The 26,179-nt window shown below is 34.9% G+C and overlaps 1 protein-coding gene across 4 annotated transcripts in view; it reads right to left on the reverse strand.

The window, feature by feature from the left end:
* STRN3 (striatin 3) overlaps positions 1-26,179 on the reverse strand; it is a 66,856-nt gene that overhangs the window by 15,989 nt on the left and 24,688 nt on the right. The window contains exons 3-10 of one of the 4 annotated variants that reach the window (XM_040599852.1): positions 24,355-24,428; positions 22,951-23,029; positions 22,473-22,652; positions 21,892-22,024; positions 20,090-20,231; positions 13,111-13,221; positions 6,600-6,740; positions 809-942 (exon numbers count right to left, since the gene is read on the reverse strand). In XM_040599852.1, the coding sequence (XP_040455786.1) occupies positions 809-942; positions 6,600-6,740; positions 13,111-13,221; positions 20,090-20,231; positions 21,892-22,024; positions 22,473-22,652; positions 22,951-23,029; positions 24,355-24,428 (994 nt within the window). Of the gene's footprint in view, positions 1-808; positions 943-6,599; positions 6,741-13,110; positions 13,222-20,089; positions 20,232-21,891; positions 22,025-22,472; positions 22,653-22,950; positions 23,033-24,354; positions 24,429-26,179 lie in introns of all 4 variants that reach the window. The other 3 variants (XM_040599851.1, XM_040599854.1, XM_040599855.1) reach the window with 3 other exon arrangements.

Raw genomic sequence — 26,179 nt, forward strand, 5'->3', positions numbered from 1 at the left:
CTAAAGAACAAGTATGTAGACACACACAAGTATTTTCAAGACCCTGTAAAAAGCTATAAACAATTTATTTCTTCACTTCGCAGGTTTTAAGCTTTCAATAAAATCCCTAGGAATGGTTTCCAGTACAAACACCATGTATCTAACTTGAAAAGTTACAGAAACAAGAGAGGTACCTCACCAACAACCGTATTAGTAAAAAAAAAACCCAACCAACAACCACAAACCAAACCCACAAGACACTAAGTACAATGTGTGAGACTTACCTGAACCTTAACGAGCCATCAAATGTTACTAGCCAATGAAAAATTCATATAACACTACTGGTAGTAGCTTAATGAATATGGTCAAAGGAATGTCAGAATACTCTGGATTGTAATAAAAACACACCCTAAAAGCTTACATCTCAAATACACTACTATATATAGTCTATGCTGTTAACACTACATAAACATAAAGGGTAGAACAAAGAAAAAAGTTAATATTTGTGTTTTGTACATGCCATGTCTTTGCAATATTCCATCATTATATAATTGCCATTTTTTTCAAATTCATGTTAAGACAACAATCTGTATTTTATGTCATAAAATCTGAATTAAATTATTTCAGTAGAAAACAAACAAGTCAACTCAATTTTTATTACCCAAATTACTTAACCCATTCACAAGGTGCTCCCTCCTCCTCCCAAGTAATAAGTTTTTTCTAATGAAACCTCTGTTTTCTGCATTCGTAACATTCAGGGTGAGGGAGAGGGGACCCAATTATTATTGATTAAACTGTATAAAGAATTTTAAAATAAAATTGCACTTACATCATAACTATAGTCTGCATCATTTGTTACTGTCAAGTCTGCAAGGTCTCCAAGGCCCAGTACACTTAACAACACATCATCAGAACCCATAATAAATGACTTGCCTCCTCCAGGTGGAAACGTTATTGGCTCAGCTACAAAGAACAAAACAGTTTCTTTAAGTCTCAATATAATTCAAACTGATTAAAAACTGCATTATTCATCACTTAAAACCAAAGCAGTTTAAACTGAACTTACATGTAGTACATACTGCCCCAACTAAAAAAACAGAGAACATGAAGACACGCACACAAGTGCAAACACACACACATATATTAAATACACAATTCTTATATCATGCTTTGTCATTTGATTTCAACTTACTTTACAGAGGTGTTCAACAGTACTGATGAGTGACTTGACTGACATTACTTTACATTGCAACATCAAATGTATGTCCTAGGTCTCCAAATTCTTGGCTAAATATTTCATTCACTACATGACGCTAGCTGTCTTCTATCCACTTGCAAATAAGTCTCTGTGCTTTATTCTACTCAAATACCTCTACTTTCATGTATAAGTATTTTTCATCTCTCAGGCTAAAGGCCTCCTGCAAAATATCTCTTCTACTTTGATTCTTTTAGATGATTACAAAATGAAAACATCTGTTATTCATTATTTCCCTCACTTTCTCAGCATGATTCTGGTGTCTAATTTAAAATATACTCAAATTATATTTATCTTAGCTAGCTATGACTTCCCCAAATTAAAATTCAACATCTCTGTTAATTATAATTTAGAATGAATTCATGTTATATATAAACATTCATTCTGAATTCACATCTGAATAATAAAGCTTCAAATACTGACTCACATGCTTTATACTCTTCAGCAATTCTGTGTATCTCCTTCTATCCACAAATATCAATTTAGCAGTAAGGAACATAACTAAAGGCTTACACATTGTAATACTTTAGCATATCTAAGAAGCTGCTTTAACATCAGTATTCCCCTCTGTGCAAAAATTAAGACACTTGTTAGGTAGCGTACTTTAGCTATATGTGAACTTCAGCTAAGTGCAAACATGTCAAATATGATTTAACATATTTTGCATATCTTTTAAAAATCAAACTTGCCTGACTTTTGGATTTCACTGATTTGGCAGAGTTAACAGTCTCATTTTAATGCCACCCCTTGATCCTAATCCTCTCAGAAAAACCTTGAAACTCAGAGAAAATAAAGTTTCCAGATCTAGAAAACATCCATATCCTGGTTTTTGTTTCACAAAAATAGCTCCAAACAAGAGGACTAATAATCAACACATTCCTGTTAGCAACATGCATCTTTATTAGTCTGTTTCGCCACTATCTGAATGGTAATCTAGTTATGTTCCACTCCAGCTGAAGAAAAGGAACTAAAATCAGGTATAGTTACAGATGTCTGGCATCACTGCTACGGCTACTCAAAAAGGACCAACACAGCTAGATGCAAAAAATCACTCCAAGAATTAAACAAATTCTAATGCTTGAGAACTACAGTGCTATTAAAAAAATGTAACATTACTAGCACAGGCAACACAACTGTACGTGAGAATCTAAGAATATAATCTATGTAAGAATAAAGACCATTGCTCCTACAATGGCATAAAAAGAGCAAACAGTATTCCAACTATGCACAACTGCCTCTTTTTAAAAACATTCACAATCCCTACAAAGGTCTTGAATCATCAGAATGCTACATCAACAGCCAAAAAATAGCTTACCATGCCCTTATATGAATAAGCTTTTAATTTCCATTGATATTTTACCAAAACTCTGCATTTGACAGTCCTATTCCAAACCACTCTTATTCCAGAAAAAGCCATATTCCTGGAAAATACTCATTTTCCACGTTCTCACCTATTCCCCTTATTAATGGGTTTGGGCTATTTTGAGGGGAGTGAGGGGGTATCCAGTCATCCATGCTTATTAGATGAGATCAGAATTTCTAAGGATTGATTCCTTAGTGAAAGTGTCTGAGCTGAGCATAAAAGGAGGTACAAACAATAGGTTTGTTTGTATGAAGCTAGAAATAAAAATAACATCACAAACTATGTCTGGGTGAACCTAAATTGTGAAAGTCTCAAATTAATATAAATTGGCCCTGAGTTACTTCACAGACCAAGCTTTTCCTGGTTCTTTTCTGACAGAAAAAGTGTGGGAGAAAAAAAATAAATTATAAAGGCTACCAAAAGAATCAGAGAATGTTTTTTCGAGTTTTGTTGCTGTTATCAATGTCTGGTTGGTTTTGTGGTTTGTTATTTTTTTCTTTTCTTTTTTACTCCCACAGGAAGACTCCAATACTTTTCTTTGGAATTTCCAAAAATGGCTCACCTCGACTGTCTTGGCAAGGTCCCAGCCGCCCAAATACAAGTAGCCGTTTACAGCCCAAACCTCCCAAAAGTCTTTACAGAACAGAGCTGATGACGACTGGGGAAAGGAGGCAATATGCTCATTTTAAAATTGACAGCACTTTCTATTCCTGTTGTAATGCTGGGACTCCTGTCTGGTCTTTAGGACAGGCCCACACAAGGTTTAAGTATGCCCTTAACATGTCATACCAATTCTTTGTGAAAATAACGTCACCTGTCCTTAACAGATCCACTTTCATAAGCTTTATAGTAAAAATGAAGTGATACCACAGAAAAACACTACCACATCAAGAGTCTACATGATACATTTATCAAGCTTTATTTCCAGAGGTGAATATCCCTTTATTTAAAGCTTCAAAAGTAAATGTTATCCAAAATTTAGAAGCATATTTCACAATACTAAGTGTGCCAATATCTATGTGTATGTTGTATAACTATATTTTATTTGCACATTTTATTACTTTAAAATAAGACATATTCATTCAAAGTTTAAAAACGGTTGGCAAGCTATTTTTATAAAAAGAAAAGGCAGGAAAGTAACACAATGAAAGATGATGTTATAGCTACTAAAAGACCCACAACTCTGCACATCAAAAACAATGCAGTTCTATGAAATCGATAATTTAATAATTTACTTATTGAATGCTTTCATCTTTAAAAAAATCAAGTATTTTTGTAATACACACAGTACAATATTATCCTCATAGCGTAAGTAAGTTTAACTGAGATTGCAATCAATAATTATCAAGTAAAAATGTAAGTGATAATGTAAGTTTCTTTGAGGTAAAACTAGGCAAAAAAAATGCAGTTATTAAATATTTGGTCAGCCAATCCCAACCAGCTCTTCTTACCTCAAGTTCTTGACATCATACATAATAACTCAAAATCAAACAGTAATATTTGTACAGACTGAAACTGCTTTAATCTTTAATCAGAGATGTATCTTCATGTGCGCTGTTATTGTCTACTATACAACAGGGACATCTTAATCTTCTTTTCCAGAAAGTTCATATGTGGTACACCAAAAGCAGCTGTTAATGCCTGGGCAATTAATGTAACTGCTATTTTTTTGTCCATCTGTAGATGGACACCCCCACAATCAATAGATATTAAAAGAGACAAATAACTTAGGTCAATAATGATTCTCCATACAATACACTGGATGGAGAATCATGCTGCAGTTGATTCTGTTTCTGAAGGTCATGCCAGTATGGTGAAATAGAACCCCCCAATTTCTTATGCCCAAAACTATCAAGTATAATTATGGCATAACAATTTTATAATCTTAATTTAACCAGGCATTTGAAAGTTAAAAAGAAAACCCCAGCAAACTAGAAACACATCTTCAGAGGTATAAGAGATACATTCCCAGCCAACTAGAACCATAGTTTACTTTCCTGCCTGAACCCTCTCCTCCCTTGAAGAAAAAAAGTGAGCTTAACAATACGTTGTTCTCTGTAAGAAAACAAAACTATCAACCACCATCTCAGAACTGTAACACTTCAGAGTTTGACATAAACCTTAGGTGCAGTCACAAGAACATTATTGCTTGACAACATCCATCAGCAATAAGCCAGTGTGTCCCAGCAAGAAAGCCTAAAGTTATTGACAAAAAACTTAGCTTTTAAAACACAGCTGAATAAATAATTGAGCAAAATCTGCATTTTATGATAACAAAGTATTTGGCCTTGTTAACAAGACAGACCTAGAAGGAATTCAAAGACAACACTAAGTCTGTCTGCTTGCAGCTTTGGACTATACAGTACAGACAAAATCTCAAAAAAGCCACAGTTTTCAGGATAGACTTTTTGATTGAAAAGCAAAATTTGCACTCTAATATTTAATTTTAAAAGTTATGCAGAAACCACAATTAGCAGATCTGATTGTAGAGATATTCTACTACTACTCATAATGATCAATGCCCAGACTACACTGATAAGCTGAAAACATACAAACACATTAAGTATCATGAAAATATAATTATGAAGGCAGATATTATTTGAAAATAGTGTGGACAATCTTTATTTGAAGTATAGCACAGTAACTGCGAGAGGAACCAGGCAATAGAAGTCCACCCATCAAGTTCAAATTTAGCATCTATTTCTTTAGAAAGATTTTGTCCAGTATTATTTTAGACATCAAGTCTCTAAAAGAGGTAACTGCTATATGGCCGTCCTTAAAAATGAACACGTGTTCCTTTGCCAAACATGTATGGCCTAAGAAAAACAACCTAAGACAGACTGAGGGAGCTGTAACTGTAGGGTCACATGCCCTTAATACCTTAACAAGGCTAAAAGGCAACCTAAAGCATGTAAATACTAAACCTAAATACAACCTAGATGTACGTGCACAAGTTTTATCACGTGAAACTTCACCACTAGGTTTTTCAATTGCTCTCCACAGGTGAATGTGATCCTGGTTCATCTTTAAGTCATAAATAAAAAAAAGATGAAAAGGAAGGCAGTAAAAGAGAAGGTGGGAAGACAAAACACTTTATTAAAATAATAGTTTGGGAAAACAACAAGAAACTTCCCTGCAAAATTCTATTTTTCCATTTGCCTGATGGCAGGCATTTGTGGGGGCGGGGGTGAAAAAGAATAGGAGAACCAACAGATTATCAGGATCAGTAATAATGCAAATTCTTCCCACTTCTGCTACAGCAGATAGCATGCCAGGACTTCCGGGTCAAAGATCATCAATGAGAATTCTGAATGAGTATGTTCTGAGTAGAGGACAGAATTTGCATACAGGTATTCTAATCTCAAAGTTAATACAAGGAAAATCATTCCTTCAAAACCCAGAACTTTAAGCCAAATACATGATTCTGGACTATTTCGATAATAATTTGCCACTATCTTCCATTGCCTAAGATAATCCTGAAACTGAAACCAATACTTTGAAAAGAAATAATGTCTTTGTACATTTGTGTATACAGACAAAGAGAATTTTTTTTAAAAAATAACATTAAACTTGAGAAAGACACAAATCGGTCTCATAACTTAAATAAACACTTTTAAATTTCACTTTAAAATGCAAACTATCAAATGTTAATACTCACCTTTTTTTCCTCTCAATCAATAACACCCTATTTGTAAAACGTTTTGCTAATGGGGCAGGGCAGGGGGATGTGCCTGCAAACAGGGATTTAATAGTAATAATAGTTCCAGAACACACTGCTGTACATGAAGTTGTTTTAAAATACTTATGAAATAATGGTGAGTTACAGTAAGCCACAGAATGTCAAGCCATATTCTTATAAAACCATTTGGGAAGAATTGCAAATAAAATAATAATGTGGCAATCTGCAATTGCATTAAGCTTTACAGAGGGGACAGTAAATTACAGTGTGTGCTTTCTAAAAGAAATCTCCTGAAATATAATAAGTAGCTAAATTTTTTGTACCTTCCTCTGCTCTTGCACCTTCATGATCAGTCATTCTAGAAGAGGGTGACCTAGATTGATTAATGATTCCTGAAGGGATGTGGGGTATCTCATCATCGCCCAGATCAGCTATCATGTCGTGAAGTTTTGTCCTGTTGACTCCTGTAAATTAACGTCAGCAGCAAAGATTCATTTGATTGCTACCGCTTGACTTGACTGAAGTCTAAAAATCCATTAAACTAATTAAACAAGAATAATTACTGACGGGACCTCCTTAAAATAAATACAATGCTTTGCTTTTGTCTTTGTATATTAATAAAAATTGATCTTTTGGAAATCAAAAGAAGGATACAATAAATCAAATCTAAAACTACATGCAAACAGTTTTAATTCACTAAATCAATAACTCCTTTGTGTTCTGTAGATCTACTCTACAATTTCCTGCAGGAGAGAAAAAAAATATAATCTTACAGCCCTACTAAGAAGGCAAATGTTAAAAGAACATCAACTACTAAACAAAACACATACGAATTAAACATTTGTAATAGTATTATACTAAACAATTTAACACTGAAAACCAGAGTGCAAATAAAATATAAGCTTAAAAATGAGGGGAAAAGTACAGACAACTCATAATGGGGGTGCAACAAACAATTAACTTTCACCGCTTCTGAATGTTATTTAAATTGTATAAAGTGTTTATTAAACACAAAAGCAAGAATGCTTCTACCACTGTATGAAACTGCAGATGTGTATTACTTTTATTACACAAGTATGCCTCTAGAAACAAAGCATACTGCATTATATGTGCATTAAATTCATAATGTTGACGTTAGCAAACAAGAATAGCATGTTAGAAACTTAAATTTTTTAAAATTAGTAATTCCTTCTTCCACCTTACAGCTTGCAGGTCAAAGTGAAGACTCAACCATAAAGTGAATTTTCAGTAACAGAATTTCTTTAAAGAAAACAATCAACAACAATGCAAGACATTTAAAATAAAACCCCTACTGCCGTGCTGCCAAAAGCTATGCTTTTAAACTTGCTAAAACCTAAGTGTTCACCATCTTTAAAAGGGCATATTAGAACTTAATTATTAAATATATCAATTTTTTAGTAAAGTAAACATTAGCAAACAATTTCTTATATCCTGAGGTGACATGTATCACTTCTATTAAAAAGGAAATAAACAAAAGCTTTATCCTCAAAACAGTAAAACATAAACACTAGCATTACAGACAACTTAGCAAAAGCAGAACCACTCACTTAAACAGTTAAACACTAAACCACACTTTCAAGTAATACCAGATCATTTCAATTTTTAGATCTCACTGACAAAAGGTTCAAATTGATGTGTCCAAAGACAAGTATCCACCAATAACTGAATTCTCTGGAGATAACAGAAAATCCTCCGGGGAGAGGAATGGCAATGAAAAATATTTCTGGACGTAGAATCACACTACAAATATACCATGCATACCCCAAGAGGGATGCCATACAACTAGTTTCATTAATACTTGCATAACATTTTAATTTTGCCAAAAAATATAGAACTCTCATTTTCTGTTTTGTGCTTTTAGTATTTTTCTTTATTTTACAGAACACACTATTCCAATTGAATCTATGAAGGCTGCTACCCAGAAATCGTTTGAGAATACAAAAGGCTTCCAAAATTTTCCCTTATGCAACAAAACAGATTTCTTCAGTGGTTAAGTTTCCTTTCACTCACATGTAGGAGTCTAGAAACTCGTGATCTCATCTGATGAGGCGAGTGTAAAACAATAAAAATGAGGAAAGTCTTTTTTGCACTAACTTTTTTTCTAATAGCCACTAGACTACTAGGATTTCATTTCAAGTGTACAATACTTAACTGCAGTCAGCAGGTGCAATCTCATATTTATATAGATATAAAAAAAATTAATTCTTAATATTGCCAGGTCTCTACCATGCTGACCACAAAGCTACCTTTTATCTATATTCCAGTTGGCTGTCAGCCAGCCACCTACGGCAACCAGCAGCAGATACAGTCTTGAAGATACTGTAGAGTAATCAATAAATGATGGGAGAAAAGCCTGAGTGGTACCCTAAACTGTTTAATATACCCTTTGGTTGCCAGAAGAAAACCTATTTTCTTCTCCATGACAGAATGCATGAACACATGGATGGAAAATGCCAAAGATGGCTTATGAACTCTTACTCGCATCCAAACTGAAAGCATCTTTTGGAGGTGCTTTCACACCAAACACATGGGCATGAGAAGTTTGTCTCAGAGCACACTCAATAGTAACTAGATGCAGCTCCCCTGCTCTACTACCTTGAAACTGCCAGTCATTTAGCATGTCACTGTTTAGGGGACTGATACTGATGCACTTGCCTTTTAATGTTTTTCAGTATGTTTAGTCATTTCTTGTCCTTCAGAGGCTTAACCTCTGAACAGCCCTCAACCCATAATACAATACAGACAAACTCCTTTCTGAAGCTTACAAAAGAGCAAATGTTGTTCCCAACAACTCTGTTATTTCACGCTGAAAGATGTCAATATTCAAGATTGTGCCACTATCGCAGAAAACTGCGGATTTCAAGTAAGTGCAAGTGTACCTTCATATAACTCTTGAAGTATTTTAAATATCAAAAGAGATTTTAAAGATAAGGATGTGTTGCCTCTGCATAAGCAGCTATGTTCAATGCTATGACTGTGTTTTGTCAAGAAAAGACTAGAACAAAATTAAATCAAGAAACATGAACCTGTTATGAACAAAAGCAAAACACATACAATCCCGTCTCAGTGTATCCTCCTTTGGAGATCAAAAGTGAAAAAATTAGTTGAATATTCAGTGCTTAAAAATTGTAGCCTGAGAAGCTGTAAGCACATTTCTTTTAGCTCCAAGATGTAATAGCCCAAGTCTGAATATAACACAGGGATCCTTGTATATCCTACAGGTGATGGTAATGAAGATGGCAAAATCCAAATCCGTTTTCATGCCTATTGACTTTTACACTGTATTTCCAGAATCAAGGCTAGTAAAGTGAGTGGGACAGATAGTTTCATAAATACAGAAAAATTAGACTGAGGGGAAAGGGGCAAGAAAGTAAAAAAATTATTAATGTTTCCAAGGAAACTAAGGAAAAGCAGTAAAAGGATCTTCATTTTAACAGTGATGTACATACGCAATGCAAGATGTGAAAACTATTTTTCAAACTGCTAAGAACACATTACACTGACCTGATAGTACAAAATGAGATATGCATCATCATGACTACTACATTCTGAAAGCGTGACAGACTGTATCTGAAAAGCAGTCATCTGCTGATTTACCCACCAAAAAAGATCAAACTTGGGCAAGAAACTGGCCTTAAATTCAGCATATGACTATAAAAGGTAAGCCTGGTTTTGTAGACATCAAACCTAACTCCTTACCTATTTAGCACAATGAAGTCGAGGACAGGTTGTGGTTGGGGTTTTTTTGGTGTTATGGTTTATTTCTTTCAATATAAGAACTCTTCAATAAGCAGGTTTTGGGTTATTTTACAGTACAGCTGATGTTTTAAAGGCAATTAGAGTTTGGGGTGGTTTTTGGTTTGTTGTGAGGGGGTTTTTTTTGTTTGTTTTAAAAAAGATCACAAGGAAATAGTATTTCTACCTAGATGGTGACTATTATCATGACAGAAAGCCTCCCTAGCGCCCCGTGCCCCGCCCCCCCAAGTGTATTATATTATGAAAACGTATTGACAGAGTATGACCTACACTTAAGTGTTCCACCCAGAAAAACATACAAATGCAGATTACAGAAGTATCAAAATAGAATCCAACCTACTCCTGTTCACTTACTTATCTCTCATTTGGAATGAAAGTTACCATACCTGGGCCAGGGCTATGAAGACCCTGTTAAGACGACGTCTATATACAGATTATGGTAGTTATCAGAGGCATACCCAACAAAAGAACCCACTAGAATGTCTGCCTGTTATGCTGTTCTCAAAGTATTGCAAGAGGTGATAGTCAAGGTACGTATATTTGATCTTCATGATGATACACGTATTGCCATGCAGATAAATTCTGATACTGCTCAAAATACGTTCTGATAAAAGTCTGACAATATGCTCAAGAGTGAAGAGCCGAATATTCAGAATGATGTTCACGAATGATCAGACAAGAGAAGCAGGAATAAAGAAGCCTTCAACATTATTTTCAGTCTCAGAATATTAAAAAGCTGAGGGAAAAAGTCTACGAATCAAACAATTTAAATAAACCTGCCCAACCTTAAACATATACTTTTACTGTGTGTGTAGTTCTCATTCAATTAGCTTAGCGATTTAGAGGCCAATATTTAATCAGAAACTACTATCATAAATGTGGCACGAGTGCAGAATCCCACAAAGCACCCTATGAGACTACCTATATGAGCTCAGAGTTTCTCAATGGAGAATTTGAATTTACAACCCAAAATGTTAAACAGTGACTTATGTGACCTCACAGCACTGTGATGCACAGCAGTGTCCTAAATATCCCCTCTACGTGAACATTAGCAGGTTTCAAAATTACTTTAGGTTAAGAACATAGTCCTTTTAAGCTTTGATAGCGGAACACACATTATCAAAAGACAACATACGTCAAATAATAACTGATGGCCATCATGTCATGCCATTCACGGTACAAAACAATGTTATACCTTGCTGAATGGCAGGAAAGTGGACAGGAAGGAAAGTTTTGATAATAACGTTGCACAGTTTTAAATTTTGCAACAGGACATTTTAGAGAGAATCATCACTATTTATTTTAAACAATGCTGACAACAAATTTAAGTCTGTAATGTATACCATTCAAATGCCAATTTTTGACAAATTAACTATTTTTGATAGAGGAAAATTATGCTCCTCTTCTGGAAATTTTAAGATTTACAGATGGAAAACCAAAAGGTTACAGAAATTCTTGACTGCATAGCAACCAAGGAAGCCACAAGTGCAGCAAAGATGAAATCCTTTCTAGATGATCCAAAATAATGCCACTATAACAAATTTGGAGACCTGAGAAGAGTTTTTCCACACAATTTATAATCTTGGAACAGCATTACTTGATCCTGTTTTACAGCTGCTTTGCCTTGCATAAGCCAGAAAGTACAAATTAATTGGTGTGATGGCTGTGAAAAGATTAGAATCAAACCAGAAGTACGGTTTCAAGAACTTTCTGTATGGGATAACCTAAAGGCACAATTTTTGAGAGAAGTATGAAAATCCCCCAAAGAAGGACTTTCTTTTTTCCAGAACTCAAAACATTTGCTGTTATTCTGCACTTCCAGAACAACACTGGAATGTTATGTGGAATTCCACTGTGCTTCCAAGAGTCTAAATTGTGAAGTTTAATAAGAAAATTACAAACGGAAAGTCCCATTTTAGTATTAAAAGGAAATTTCTAACCCTACAAAATACTTTCTCTGAATGTTGTGTCAACTGCTGATTTACATCCAGATTACTATTGTAAATTCTAATAAAACCAAAGACTAGGCAAAAATCTTTACTTCAAAGATTTTCTATTCAAATATATGTGTGTACATGCAAACCATGCAAAATTGCTGACAAAACCAATCAACATGCGCTAACTGAATTTTAATTTATTAGATGTTACAAGCAAATTCAAATCTTGATAATTATAGAATTATTCTTGAAGTGTTATATTTTATTTATCATTTAATTTAGTTAGTACATATTCACACAATTTTTCAAATAGAGAGAAAAAATAATTTACTAAGTATTGCCAGAAACAGAAAAGTATGTTATAACATACTTTCAAAATAAAACACTGCAATCAAGGCAGCTTCTCGAGAGTGATATTGAGTCCACCAAGAGCTTTGTATAGTTGATGACATACAAAAGCACTTTTACCAGGTACTTCAATATCGAAGTTCAGTTCAACATACATAGTTCAAATAGGTCAACTGGTTTGAAAACCCTTTGAAAGTAAAGAAGTGCCAACCAAAATGTGGTAACTGCACAGAGAAGTGAAGGGCACCGTAAAATAAAGATTATATCCTAAAGAAAGCCACAAAAAAAGTTTGCATTTGCATTACAGGCATTTCTTAAGTCGCATTGCCTTAAATTGTAAAAATAATTACAAGCCCATAGATAACAACTACAGCTTGATTCAAGCTCATGTTAAAAAACTAAATAACACCCCCCCACAGTACGACAGTACTATACTTTAAGAAGCAGATAAAGTTTACATCTTTCAGAAAACTCCTCAGAGTAGCAATATCCTCAAAATGCAAGTTGTTCATTATTTTTACACTCACATTTCAAAGCATTAAGCTCTCTTTACCCATTTAACCTTAAATTCAACATTTCTCATCTATGAAATGGCTGTCAAAGGTTTTGACATATCATTCACATTCAGCAGCTAGAAAGTTAAAGTTGGTTGCCCCCATTACCGAAAACGATGCTTAATGAAAAACACAAAAACAGAACTTGTGAGAAAAAATGTCCTCTATAGAGATAGGCAAAAAAGCGTTGCATTACAAGATTCAGAATCTGCACTTACTCTTTACCCCTTTCTTCCCCTTTCGTTCCTTCTTGTACTGTTCCTTCAGTTTACTTATTAGTCCCTGGTCTACATCCCAAACCTCAGCAGTTGGGGACAGGTCATCTTTGTCTACATGCAGCATATTATTAAAAGAAAAAAAATCAGCAATTGGCAATGCAAGCTGTTGGCGATTTACTATTATAGCTGTATAAGAGCATTAATGAAAGTTCTTAAGAAATCTTTACTTTAAAGGTGCAGTCTCAGTTGTAAGTTTACAAAATACTAAGTTTCATTTCATACAGTTTTCCAAGGCACTGTATAATATCAGTTACATATTTGAAAATTGTATGTTAATTTGTTACTAAGGAGCAAACAAATTAAGCTTCATAAATAATTGTTTATGTTAAGATACTTCAAAATACACCAAAATTCATTTGTTTTCAGAAACAATTACTGCATCTTTAGAAAGACAGTGTTAAGAAGTTATTCAGCCAGTGTTGAATAAGCAAATAAAAGTATTCATGCTACATATCTCATGAAAAATGCAAGCTGAGTAAGTCAGTGCCAGTTTATTCGTGAAGACCACCATGCATCCTCTCACACTCATTCTACATGCACAAGAAAGAAATTTTAGTCCTACATAGAACAAGAGAAACATGTCTATAGGTACAGGTTTTTACATAAAGATGAAGAAAAGTAATTTCATAGGTGAATAAAGTGTCATCTCACTGCATTCCAGCAATTAAATTACAATTAGCAGAAATACAACATTCCACAGTAGTTTCAGAAGACACATCTTTCTCTGTTTGACCAATATTGCAGAGTTATTCTCCAAGAAAAGTCAAGCCTCCACTTCTCTAAACTATCCATCTCAAAGATGTCTAGAAATATAGAATTAATAAAAGAATAAACTCGTTTCTATGACAAGATAAATGTAACATTTGCAGCAGCACTTTTGCTGGGCAACAACTAAACTTGGTTTGTGTGCCAGTTAAGCTTATGCTCGCAAATTCTTTAGGCATAAAATAATAAAACTAAGTTCCTCATTTGCCAACTTCCAATCATATCTACAATATCAGTGTTTCTATAAAACAGCACTTTTTGAAGTTATAACCATCACAGTCATGAAAGTGCACAAGCAGAGCCATACACAGTAGAAACAAAGAAACATGAATTTAGGATGCAAACCAGTAGGCATTATTCCAAGTACATGTTTCATGACAAAACATGACAACAAATGAGAAGATATCCTAGGATACTGATGCATCTACCATCATTCAAAAAGGGCTGATCAATGACAAAGAGAAACAATCTTCAAAGAGGTGGAATACAGAAACAGCAAGGGTGGGAAAGGCGTGAGACGGGCACCATAAGGGCAGTCCCCTAGCTGTCCACAAAGAACTGCAAAGAGGGGAATGGAGCAATGACATCCTACACCAAACTGCAGCTACAACTACCAAACTGCAGACACAAAGACCTCAGTATTTATGGTCGCAGGGCCAAAACACTGACAGAGAAGACTAGTGATTTGTCAGGTGATGCAAGAGGCACAGAAAGGTAAGTCAGAGGATATGCCCAACCAAAAGAGGAAGGAAATTAGGAAAGACAATTAAAAATCCAAACACCTAAAACCCAATGAAAGAAAATTAATTTAAGAACATGTTAAAATTAGAAAAAATCCAGAGCACTGTTAATAAAAGGAAAATAATCAGCCAGATTTGAGGATTGCAGAGAAGGATTCAAGAATTAAACTGAACTAGAAGCTGACCATATGTAACAGCAATGCAATGCTTGTTGTACAAAATAAAATATCCCACAACAAAACTGTCATTCTGGTATGTTTTTAAAAGTGTGGTGTATTAAACTAGGAGTAGTCTACATAATTCATCGATGGTCACAACAAAACTGAAGTAACACGTTCAGTCTGTGTTCTGCACTAGAAGTTTAGAAAATGACTGTCGATGGCAAAACAAACAGGGCATTACCGATCAAGACAATGGATCTGAAGGAACCGGGTTCATTCAGTCAACAGAAAACAGGAAAAAACATAAGCCTGCAAACATGAATACTCAAAAACAACGCTATCAGCTGCTGAAACGTAGGTTGTAAATAGAAAACTAGACAAAACACTAACTGATTAAACACAGAGGCTGTGAAATTAATTTCAATTACGATTATTAGAAACACCCAGCAGTGTTTCTCTCTGGTGTGCCTAAATATATTCAGCTATATCAGAAAAGAGCCACGTAACCAGAAGAGCTCCACAATTCCCCCCTAGTCGAGAAATTCCTCAAACTGCCTGCAGTGTTTATAACCCACACTAAACTGGCATCAAGGATAGTGCAGAGGATCTAGGATGTTCAACACCATTTAATGAAGAAATAATGAAAAAATATTTTAATATAGATTTTAACTTTAAAAGATGACCCAGAGAACCACTGGATTCTAGTCACACTGCCACCCAGAATTCTGGGCACAGTCAGTCATTCTCTGACTCATGGTCCATCTGTAAAAAGAACTTTTGTGTTTCACGGAGAGCAGAAATTAAGTGATGAACACGTAGTTAAGTGACTGAAATCATGAGCAGAATAAAAAGACTAGATAATATGTAATATCTGTAATATGTAACAATATGTATTTATTCCTGTTTGCTTAAACAGAGATTCTATATGCATCTTTTTCCTGGCAATGCTGTATCACAAGGCATTTATAAACTTTTACATCTAAAAAACATACATTCATTTTTTAGTATGCTGCATACTTTAAATTCTTTATTTAACTGTTTGAATTTGCTCATCTTTTACTGTTTTGAAGATAAGCTATTCCTAAGTAAAGCACAACACATGAAAGAATTTTAGATCATAATGTCTGAAAATAATTTAAGATTGAAGTACATTAAATGAGTCACAAAAAAAGAACATGTACATAAAAAGCTGTACTATAGGAAGGGGAAAAAAGCAATCCAAACTTCCACACTCAGTGGCTGATTTGAAGAAATTTCCAATAGCAAAGATGTTAACTACCAAATTTGGTGATGAAGTATTTTAACATATCTGAAGTTAGACTTACAGATAACACTTTGATGATTAAGTATTGAAAGTAATAATAAAGCAAAACTAGGCTATAGGTTTTGAGCCTAAACATCACAAGTTTAGTTTCCAGATACTAAACAAAAGCATTATAAAGAAATACATAAGTAAACATTTACATTTTTTCAGAGAGCCCAAATCTTTGCAAGAGCAAGACGTGATAAAAGGATGCCAGTAACAGGAAAGCTAACACAGGAAGAAAGAAAAAAAAAAAAGCTAAGCAGATAACCCAACAGAACAACTATTTACATTATGAAGAAAGTATCAGTTTTAACTGAAATTCTAAGGTTGATGATTGATGAAATGGTTTAGAAAATAATGGCAAGTATTCTTTAAATGAAGTTCCCCCTCTAAATAAATAAATGGATGCACCTGAGATTTCAAGTAATAACAGTTCACCAAATTCAAAAAAATGTGACAAGCTAAAATGGTTTAGGCAATATTTTAGTTTAGAAGGCATTTAAGTGGGACAGTATTTGAAATATTATTTTTGACACATAATAAAGAAACATTATCTTTAAATGTCAAACTTATACACTGATCTTTAAAAAACAACCCCAAGACTTGACAGATTGTATCCTTAAAATCTATTTAAAAGAACAGCTGTACTAAAATCAGTGATGCACTATAAAAAAAAGCATTGCTACTACAGTTGGAAGTATGTCTTCTGACTCATTTAAATAGTAAGTTAGTACAAAATATGCAACTTATGAATATTGTCTTCATATGGCAAGACTTAGAACACATACTTCTTAAGATGAAAGTGAGTTTATGTTTATTCCTTCTTTGCCACTTCCTTGCCTCAGACATGACTGTTTGGGCAGCAATGGAATTACTGCAGTTAAACCAGCTGTCACATAAAAGCAGTCACAAGTGTGTAAAAACCCCTAAAATGTTCTGCCTCACTTTTGCTATAGGTTCACTTAAACTGTAATAAAAGATATTCAAACTGCTTTCTGAAAAGTGTGGTGGGTCAATCCGATTTTTAAAGTAGATTTTTAAATTTTATTTTTAAGTTTGGGACTGTGCTGGTTTCAGCTGGGACAGAGTTGATTTTCTTCTCAGTAGCTGGTACAGTGCTGTGTTTTGGATTGGGTGTGAGAATAATGCTGATAGCAACAACTAAAACCATCAGTATGTTAAGTAATGTTTATACTAAGTCAAGGACTTCTCAGTTTCTCAGGCCCTGCCCGTGAGAGGGCTGGAGGGGCACAAGAAACTGGGAGGGGACAGAGCCAGGGCAGCTGATCTGAACTAGCCAAAGAAGTATTCTGTATCATACTCAGTATATTAAGTTGGAGAAGAAGAAGGAAGGGGGACACGACATGTTTGGAGTGATGGCATTTGTCTTCCCAAGTAACCATTATATATGTTGGAGGTCTGCTTTCCTGGAGATGGCTTAACACCTGCCTGCTGATGGTAAGTGGTGAATTAATTCCCTGTTTTGCTTTGTTTGCATGCATGGCTTTTGCTCTACATTTTTTAAACTGTCTTTATCTCAACCCACAAGTTCTCACTTCTGCTCTTCCAGTTCTCTCCCCCATGCTGATGCAGCGGGAGTGAGCACGCAGCTGTGTGGTGCTTAGCTGCCAGCTGGGGTTAAACCATGACAGCCAGCAAATAAATCACTCAAAAACAAGTTTGAAAAAATTTAACTTGCAAAGACAGCATTGCAAATAAATCACAATACCCCCACCACTGTTGTGGTTTAACCACTGTCAGCGAAGTACCACGCAGCCACTCACTCACTCCCCCCACCCCCTGGTGGGATGAGGAGAATTGGAAGAAGGTAAAACCCGTGGGTTGAGATATGAACAAATTGATAATTGAAATAAAATAAAACACAGTATTATAATAACAACAGTAATGAGAAGGAAAGAATAAGAGAGCCATAAAACTCAAGTAAAAAAAAAAAACCTACGAGATGCACAATTGCTCACCACCCACTGATGCCCAGCCAGTCTCCAAACAGCAATAGCCACCCGCCCCCCCGCCCAACTCCCCCGCCCAACTCCCCCCAGTTTATATACTGAGCGTGACGTTCCATGGTACGGAATATCCCTTCGGCTCGTTCGGGTCACCTGCCCTGGCTCGGCTCCCTCCCGGCTTCTGGTGCACCTGCTCACTGGCAGGGCACGGGGAACTCAAAGTCTTTGACTTAGAGTAAGCACCACTTAACAACAAGTGAAACATCAGTGTGTTATCTACATTATTCTCACCTTAAATCCAAAACAGCAGTGTACCAGCTACTAAGAATAAAATCAACACTACTGCAGCTGAAACCAGGTTTCTTGGGTTTGATTCCACTCCCCGCCCCTCTCCTTTTCATTACGATTACTAGTATTATTGGTTTACTTTATTTCAGTTATTAAACTGTTCTTATCTCAACCCACAAATTTTACCTTCTTCCAGTTCTTCTCCCCATCCCACCAGGCAGGAGGAGGGAAGCATGCAGTACTTAGTTCCCAGCTAGGGTTAAACCATGACAAAAAGCTAGTTCAGTCAGTTTCAGCTGTCTGCTTTGAATAAAATCGATAAATCTTTGATTGTATGAATTGTAGTATAAAGCTGTCTTTCCTTCTATATACAATAGTTGTAAGACTGAAGCTAGAACCAGAACTTTCTGCATCACTAAGCTTGCAACATCCCTTCAAATGTAAAGTCAAAACCTTGACCTCGGGTCTTACGAGATGTCTTATAGCAAGAGATCTGCTTGTTCAGCTAGATAAAAAGATGATCAAGAAACTAATCAAATAACATTGTCTTTGAAGGGGAACAACACCAAGCCACTAAAATGCTTCTAAAAATACATACGTATTACCAAAACTAGAAGGTAACAGTTTTTCTGGCTTTATCTTCCAACTAGAAATAAGACTGAGTTTTAAAAATAAAGGTAACGGACCCTTTAATACTAATTTCCAGGAAGGAATGCTTTCTAATCCTTGGTACCTTCAAAATCAAGACTTTCCTAGATTTTCCTGCAACACACGCCAGTATTTTGATTTCTGTAGATCTTTATATTCTTATTGCTCACTGAGGTGTTTATCCAAGTATGACAAATTGCCTCAATGACACAAAATGGTCAAACAAGGTGATCTAGTGGCACTTTTTGGCCTTACAATGAAAGGCTTAGAGTATGCAACCACAAAATTGCATGTACCACGGCTCATAAACGAAGACAAGTCAATTTCCCATTTCAAGGCAGATGTGAAATTACTTAGTTCATATTCTTTCCCTACCCAAATTCTCTCCCTCTTTCAATTTCTTCTTTTGAAACAGGTAGGCTCCAGGAGTTTCTGATTTAGCATATTTTGTTTCACATTAGATTAGTAACCTACTTAATTTTATTATCTACTCTAAAATTAAAACAAATAAATAAAAAGTTGGGCCAGTACAAAAGTGCTTTATTGATTCTACTAATGCAAGCCACATTAGCAGTAACATCTAAAAATCTCAGCCAGAAGAACTAAATATACTAATTGCCCAGTTTAACAAGTACACCAAAGAAATTCATTTAACTTGAGCACAAAAAGTTTACAACTCCCGATCAGAAAAAAATAGGGGGGAAGATAATCTAGATTTGAAAGCAAATTTATTTCAGGTATGAAAACTTTCAGAAGTCTAACCTTTCTTTTTCAAGAAAGAAAATATTCTCTTTTAGTTTTGGAATCAAAACTAAAACCTGAAACAAATGTAACTACTAATTGTATTTGTGGCAAATACAACAGCATAGATATACATATATATATATATACACGAAGCATCCAATACACTATGAAGTAAGCGTCAGTAATTTGATCATCACAATCATCCACACATCCATACCACCTTAGAAGGTACTGCAACTCTTATGTACTATCATGAACAAGTATTCCTTTCTTTTCTAAATGCTTTTGTTAGTATCTTACCCCACTCTGTTCCATCTCCTGAACTTCGAGCTTCTCCAGCTCCCTCACCATCTTCAGCTGTCACTAAAAAATCAAATTCTTTCAAAGCTTCTTCAGTATCTGGGTCATCTGTTAGGTCAGCAGCTAACCCTTCATTACCAATCTGCAAAGCAGATAAACATTTTTCAGCATTTGAATCATGAACAGATTTTCTACTGAAATATTTAGGTTAGAAGTGATATAGACTTACTCCAAGTACTTGGTTACAGAGGAAAACATTTTTCAACATGAAATGTAAAAAGACACGATATAATCAGATTTAGAGCTGCTTTTGATCAGTAGTCTAGTGATAATGAGGAAACTAAAAGAATACAGACACTAGGCTTCACAACAAAAGCAATCTTGTACATCCCAGTCTTAATTTTTAACGTAAAACATATCAGTTGGAAAGTTTTCTTATTTTTCTTGCAATATCAATAGTTCTGCACAGCAGCTTTACAAACAAGCTGTGTTTTCTACTGGTCCAGAAGCGTCTTTTCTTTTTTGCTTTCCAGTTCTATTTCAGTGTTAAGCGTAAGCGTGGAAAATACAGTGGTTTCAGAAAAGTGTCTTTTTACTAGTTTTACCACACCTTCATCTTAAACAACCCACCTCCCTACCAAGGCATCAGTAAAAAGCTTTCTTTTATTCTGCGGGTAGAGACTATTTCCACATAACATGGGGTTATGTTTCTATGACTTGTAGAATATTATTAGTTTTGCAGAAAGAGACAATTTTTACAAAGGTAACTATATGCAATCCTTCTATTTTCTATAAAAAAACCCAAGCTTTGTCAAGAGTCAAAAAATTAGTGTAGTGTCTTCATATGTGCTTAAGAGATTTACTTATTAGACAGTCTTTTTATCAGACTATCTACTGCCTCAGAACAAAAAAAGATTCAACTGATTGGTTGATTAATCTATTTCCCAGAAGTACAAGTTAATACCAAAGGTATGGTAGAAAACCATTCCTGACAAGTCAAGTTGGGAGATTAAGACTTGCATCAAGCCAAGCTAATGCTGCTAGCTATTTCAGGAAATTCAGTGCAGCCAGAGGGGTCATCAAGCTACAGAATACTCTACTGAGCAAACAGCAATAAAACTGTCAGTATAACGTTTATAAATCAACATCTTTACATAAAGAAGCCCCAATGACAGGAAGACTCTTCTAACACAGAAGAAAAAGAAGTTAAAAGGGATGGGTAATACAGCCTATCCTACCCAGAAAGCTGCTCATGGAATGGAAAACTAAAGATGAAAATAAAACAGGGCAGAACTTAATTGAACCTTAAACGCAAGGTCACCTGGAGACAACTATCTGCCAGGCTCTTAAAATATCACAGTAAAAAGCTGCATAAAAGGAAGAATTAAACACATATTTGACATGGAACTGTTTTTGCCCCATTACATAATTCAGTTTCCCCTAATGAGTTGTTCCTACCTTCTCCAAAATTCAGAAAGGGTGCAGATTCTAGTATCTTAAATTTGCCTCATTAAGGGACTCAAAATATGCAGAGAAGCCAAGATGAACAAATCAATTATCACTCTAAGCAATTAATTCATATTTGCAAACAGGTTGGTTGGTTGATTTTAAGTTTTCAAGGTAATATGGTGAATAAACCACCAAATTCACCAGTAACACAACAGCTTACAATCCATTCAAACTACAAAGGGGCAACAACATTTTAACATGACACATTTATAATCATCTGGGCAAAAATTATTTCCATTTTTTAAAGGGGATTTCAGATCTGTATCAAAATTTTAAATAAAAAAATATTTTACTTTGTGTTTCTTATTTATCCGGTGCTTTTCTTTTCCTTCTGCAATATCTTCTATCATGTCACTCTCTTCTTCTTCATCACTATCATCTGCATTTTCTAAGAAGTTAAATGTTTCAAGAACATCACCAGAATTCCTACATAAATAAAAACATTAAGGCAGAATCCATTTTACTTGCTGAAGAGATTTTACAAGATTAATCAGATTAAATGCAATTGCTACCTAACAGCTTAAGGGCTTTAAAATTAGCAAAACAAGAAATGGTTGTACGAAGAAGTTTCTACAGGTGTCTAATTCCTTATGATAAAAGAACTACTCATCAGAATCTTTCCTTAAAATAACAACTCCAAAGTGGTTATATGACAAATTCAACTTCAATACACTACATATTTTCATATATATAATATAAATAGAAGACATTTATGTAATATAGATACATGTGTTCCTATGTATAATCAATTTCAATTAAGTTCGTAATCATTTGTAGTCAGCTGCACTCATAGGCGTTCATATACTCAAACTGACTAGTAGATATCAATGACTAAGTAAAACAAACTTTATGCATTACTTATCTTTTCACTTACCTTTTTATTTCCTGTCCCTTTTGTTTTGATGAAGGAGATTCACCCCCATTGAGGATCTGTTCTAAGTTCTTTGTCTCTACTGAACCGTTTGGTTCTGAATTGGAGAGCCCAAGCAAAGACCTTACCCGCTGGGAGCGTACATCCAATATTGTATCTGTATAACCTACTTCCTGAAGATACCTACATGCATTAAGAGAAAAAAAAAACTATATTTGAGGGAAAAATGAAAGAAATTAGTATTGACTGTTAAAAATTAATACCAGTATTATGTTGTTTATGGAAAAATAAGCTTCATCACTACCCATCTCATATGGAAAATGTCACCCTAAACTGCTTAAAGCTCAAGACTATGAAGTTGTGAAAAAGAAACCGCTATTTACTCACCTCAATTACCCTGTTTCATAGAGTAAGCATGTATACAGCTCCTCACACTTCAGGGAAAACTTTGAATACACCAACATTCAACAAGGTTACTTACTGTCTCAGTAACTGTCTGCCTTGCTTCCAGGTCAATTGGCTATTTTGAGGTACTGCGGGAACCTCCATATCTTTGGTTTCTTCTGAAAGATACAGCATCACAGTTGGGTGGGGTCTTTTGTTTAGTGGGGTTTTTTGTTTTGTTGGGTTTTTTTAAAGATCAATTTACTTTTTGCAAGATATCAATGAAACTAAAAGCAAATCTTAAAAAAGCTTTATATTAGATGCAGTCTTATGGAGCATTTCTTAATTTTTTTTATAATTCTTTGCTGAAGCATCAATTAAAAAAATCCTTACCCTTTACATGCACAAAAGGAACTAGACAAAAAGATTTAACTTGTACACAAAAGAAAACCTTGGCCTGATCAGCTGAAGTGTTACTGTTAAGAAAACAGGCTTTATCTCTCACAAAACAGAGACGCTTGGAAAGCAACATGGGAAATAACGTTAACAGAAGCAGTGACATGTATCAGCATTTGGAGACCTAGTTAACACCTAACTTATACTGCTTATAAATACACACAAAAAATCCCATCAAACAAACATGAATCACTATTGCTAGTTTCAAGTGGATAGAAAAGTACTCAAAATGTGGCACTTCTAAAGCAGAAGAGAAACCAACAGAATTTTAAAAAAGGGGGAATGAGGAATACAAATCTGTAAACCACAATTTTAAAGGTACACTACACAAACACAGGCCAACAATGTAACTTCCCAAAGACCTATATTTCAAGAGAAACCAGGTGCAACTCTGCTTATTACATAGTCCAAAGTTATGAAAAATGCTTTCCTCTCTCTGCAATATTGTGAAAAGTAAAACTGTTATTATCAACTTTTTATCTACATTGGATGCACTCCAGGGTACCAGTAAAGATAGCCTATTTTTTTTCCTCTTAGGACTTTTCTTCCTTGATTTAAGATAAAAACAGAAGCTCAACAAAATTTTTTCCAGTCAATGCAGTACAATACTTTTTCTTCCTCGTTCTTTAAAAACTAGCATCCCATAGAAGTACCAAAGCCTGATAGTATTTCTTATGTTTATTCTGAACTTACGCTTTCCTTCTGAATAGATGGCACAATGCAAAAAAATATTAAATCCTTCAAGGGGTATTATGAGAAATAATGAGAAGCAGCAGCTAAATAAGGAATTGTGTAACCTTATTTAAAGCTTTCTTCAACATTCAGACCTCTTTCAAAAAAGGAGAGGTCAATTAATTTTGATTTTCAGATTAAATAGTATTTACCCAATACCAAGCCCTTCTTGGACATCTTCTCTGTAACACGTCTAAGGGGGGGGGGGGGGGGGGGGGGGGGGAAGACTGCAAGATGCAATAAAGTTAACTGAGTAAATCTAGAACAGTATATAAGCAAATCATACTAAAACAGACTATTGTCAAAAAGTTACCTGATTCAAAAGTTGGCATTTTCAAGTCACCTTGGTTCAATTCTGTGCCATATTTCAACTTATGGTATTTTGCCCTGAAAAAGTATGCAAATGTTTTAACAAATTAGCATACAATGCTTTTATCAACTCTAAGCATTCTACTATTCCCATTTAAAACAACCATACTAACACAATACAATTTATCACAATAAAACTGTTGTGGCAATTACTGCATCATACAATTATTTCTAGTCTTTCAAGAACACAATTCAGATAATCTTTTTACAATTATTTACAATTAGCAAATAACTTATAGAGTTTAGAATGTTCACCAAGAATGTGGGGTTTTTCATGTGTCAACTACTAAAAGAACCTTTCAAAAACCAGTAGGTTCAATTATTTAGCACAGGTTATTTTTTCAGTTGTAGCACTGTCACAGTCAGCCAATCATACTACAATGAATGAGACTCCTATTTGAGATCCCTGCCTATTTGCCACCCAGAATTTCCACGTCAATTTCTCTCCTGCTCTGTCTTTCCTTATGAAAAGCATCTTTCCCTCTGAAGAAGCAACCACATTAGAGTGCTACTTTCCCTCATCACATGTATTCTCTTACCGATTTTCTCTTCCTCATTGACTGGAGGCTTAGCTTCCAATTCCTGCTCAGGCCACTTATGCAAACATGCCTCACTCCTTCCCATCCCCTGACCTCTCATTCTCCATCATTTTTAAAAAAAATTATCTTGATGATACTATTTCGATGCAAGTATGCACAAGCCTTCCAAATCCTATTCTCTACCCAAGCTGCCTATGAAAATGTCTTCATCTCCCTTTACCTCCAGGAATAGCACATGAACTACTTACACCTGTATCCTGGAATTCTCTAACTTTATCCTAGACTTTTCATAGTTTGGCTTTTACCTCAAAGATCCTTTGCAAAAATACTCAGAATCTCAGGGAAAAGAACTCTAAATATTAAATAGTAGAGCCCTGCAAGTTCTCCGTAAAAATGCTAGAAGCCACATTTTCTATAAAATACAGCCTTCTTCATAATTCCAAACTAAACATTTGACAAAAGTTTTAAGAACACCTTAACTGTATCTAGCTCCCACCAATTTTAAATACTATACCCAAACATGAAATGTCTCAAGAAAAGATACATAATAGAGCACATGCTGGACAAAACCAAGAATTTCGAACACATCTTCTCAAATAGCTGAGCCACTGCTGCATTTTTTTCCAAACCGAAGGTAAAAGTTCATCTCAAACGCTGCCTGATATATTTGATGGTATAGAACATGTTCTGAACTACAGAAGTTTTGCTGTAATTGCAATTAGGAACAGTCTCAATAACAAACTGTCAGTAGATGGCACTATTGACCCTTTACAGTAAGATAAAATCCTGCATTCCATAGCAATTACACTGTAATGCTAAAAAACATGAAAAACTGTAGGGCTCCTGAAGACTATGTATTTGTGTGACCTGAATCTGACTCACTGCCAATTAAACACAATATTTTTTAAAATTATTTTCCAATAGTTCATATTTCATCCATGCACTACCAAGACTGCCTACCCTAGGTGTTCTCCTTAAAGTGAGAGGCAACTCTTTGTTCCATATTGTAACAGGGCAGTGTTCCACCAAGCTTTCCAGATAAAAGTGCATACTATGACTTATATGCCCTATAAAGTACTGTACATTTGGGGCTAGAAAAAACCCAAAACAACCACCCACCACAATAAAAATAATTAAGAAACCGGGAAGCTAAATAAAGGTGATGAAATGTTTTGGCTCAATTCATAAGCGAAACCAATAAAATCACTAATTGGAAAGCCAACTTAAAGC

This window comes from Falco naumanni, chromosome 7, assembly GCF_017639655.2.
Source record: "Falco naumanni isolate bFalNau1 chromosome 7, bFalNau1.pat, whole genome shotgun sequence".
Classification (NCBI taxonomy): domain Eukaryota; kingdom Metazoa; phylum Chordata; class Aves; order Falconiformes; family Falconidae; genus Falco; species Falco naumanni.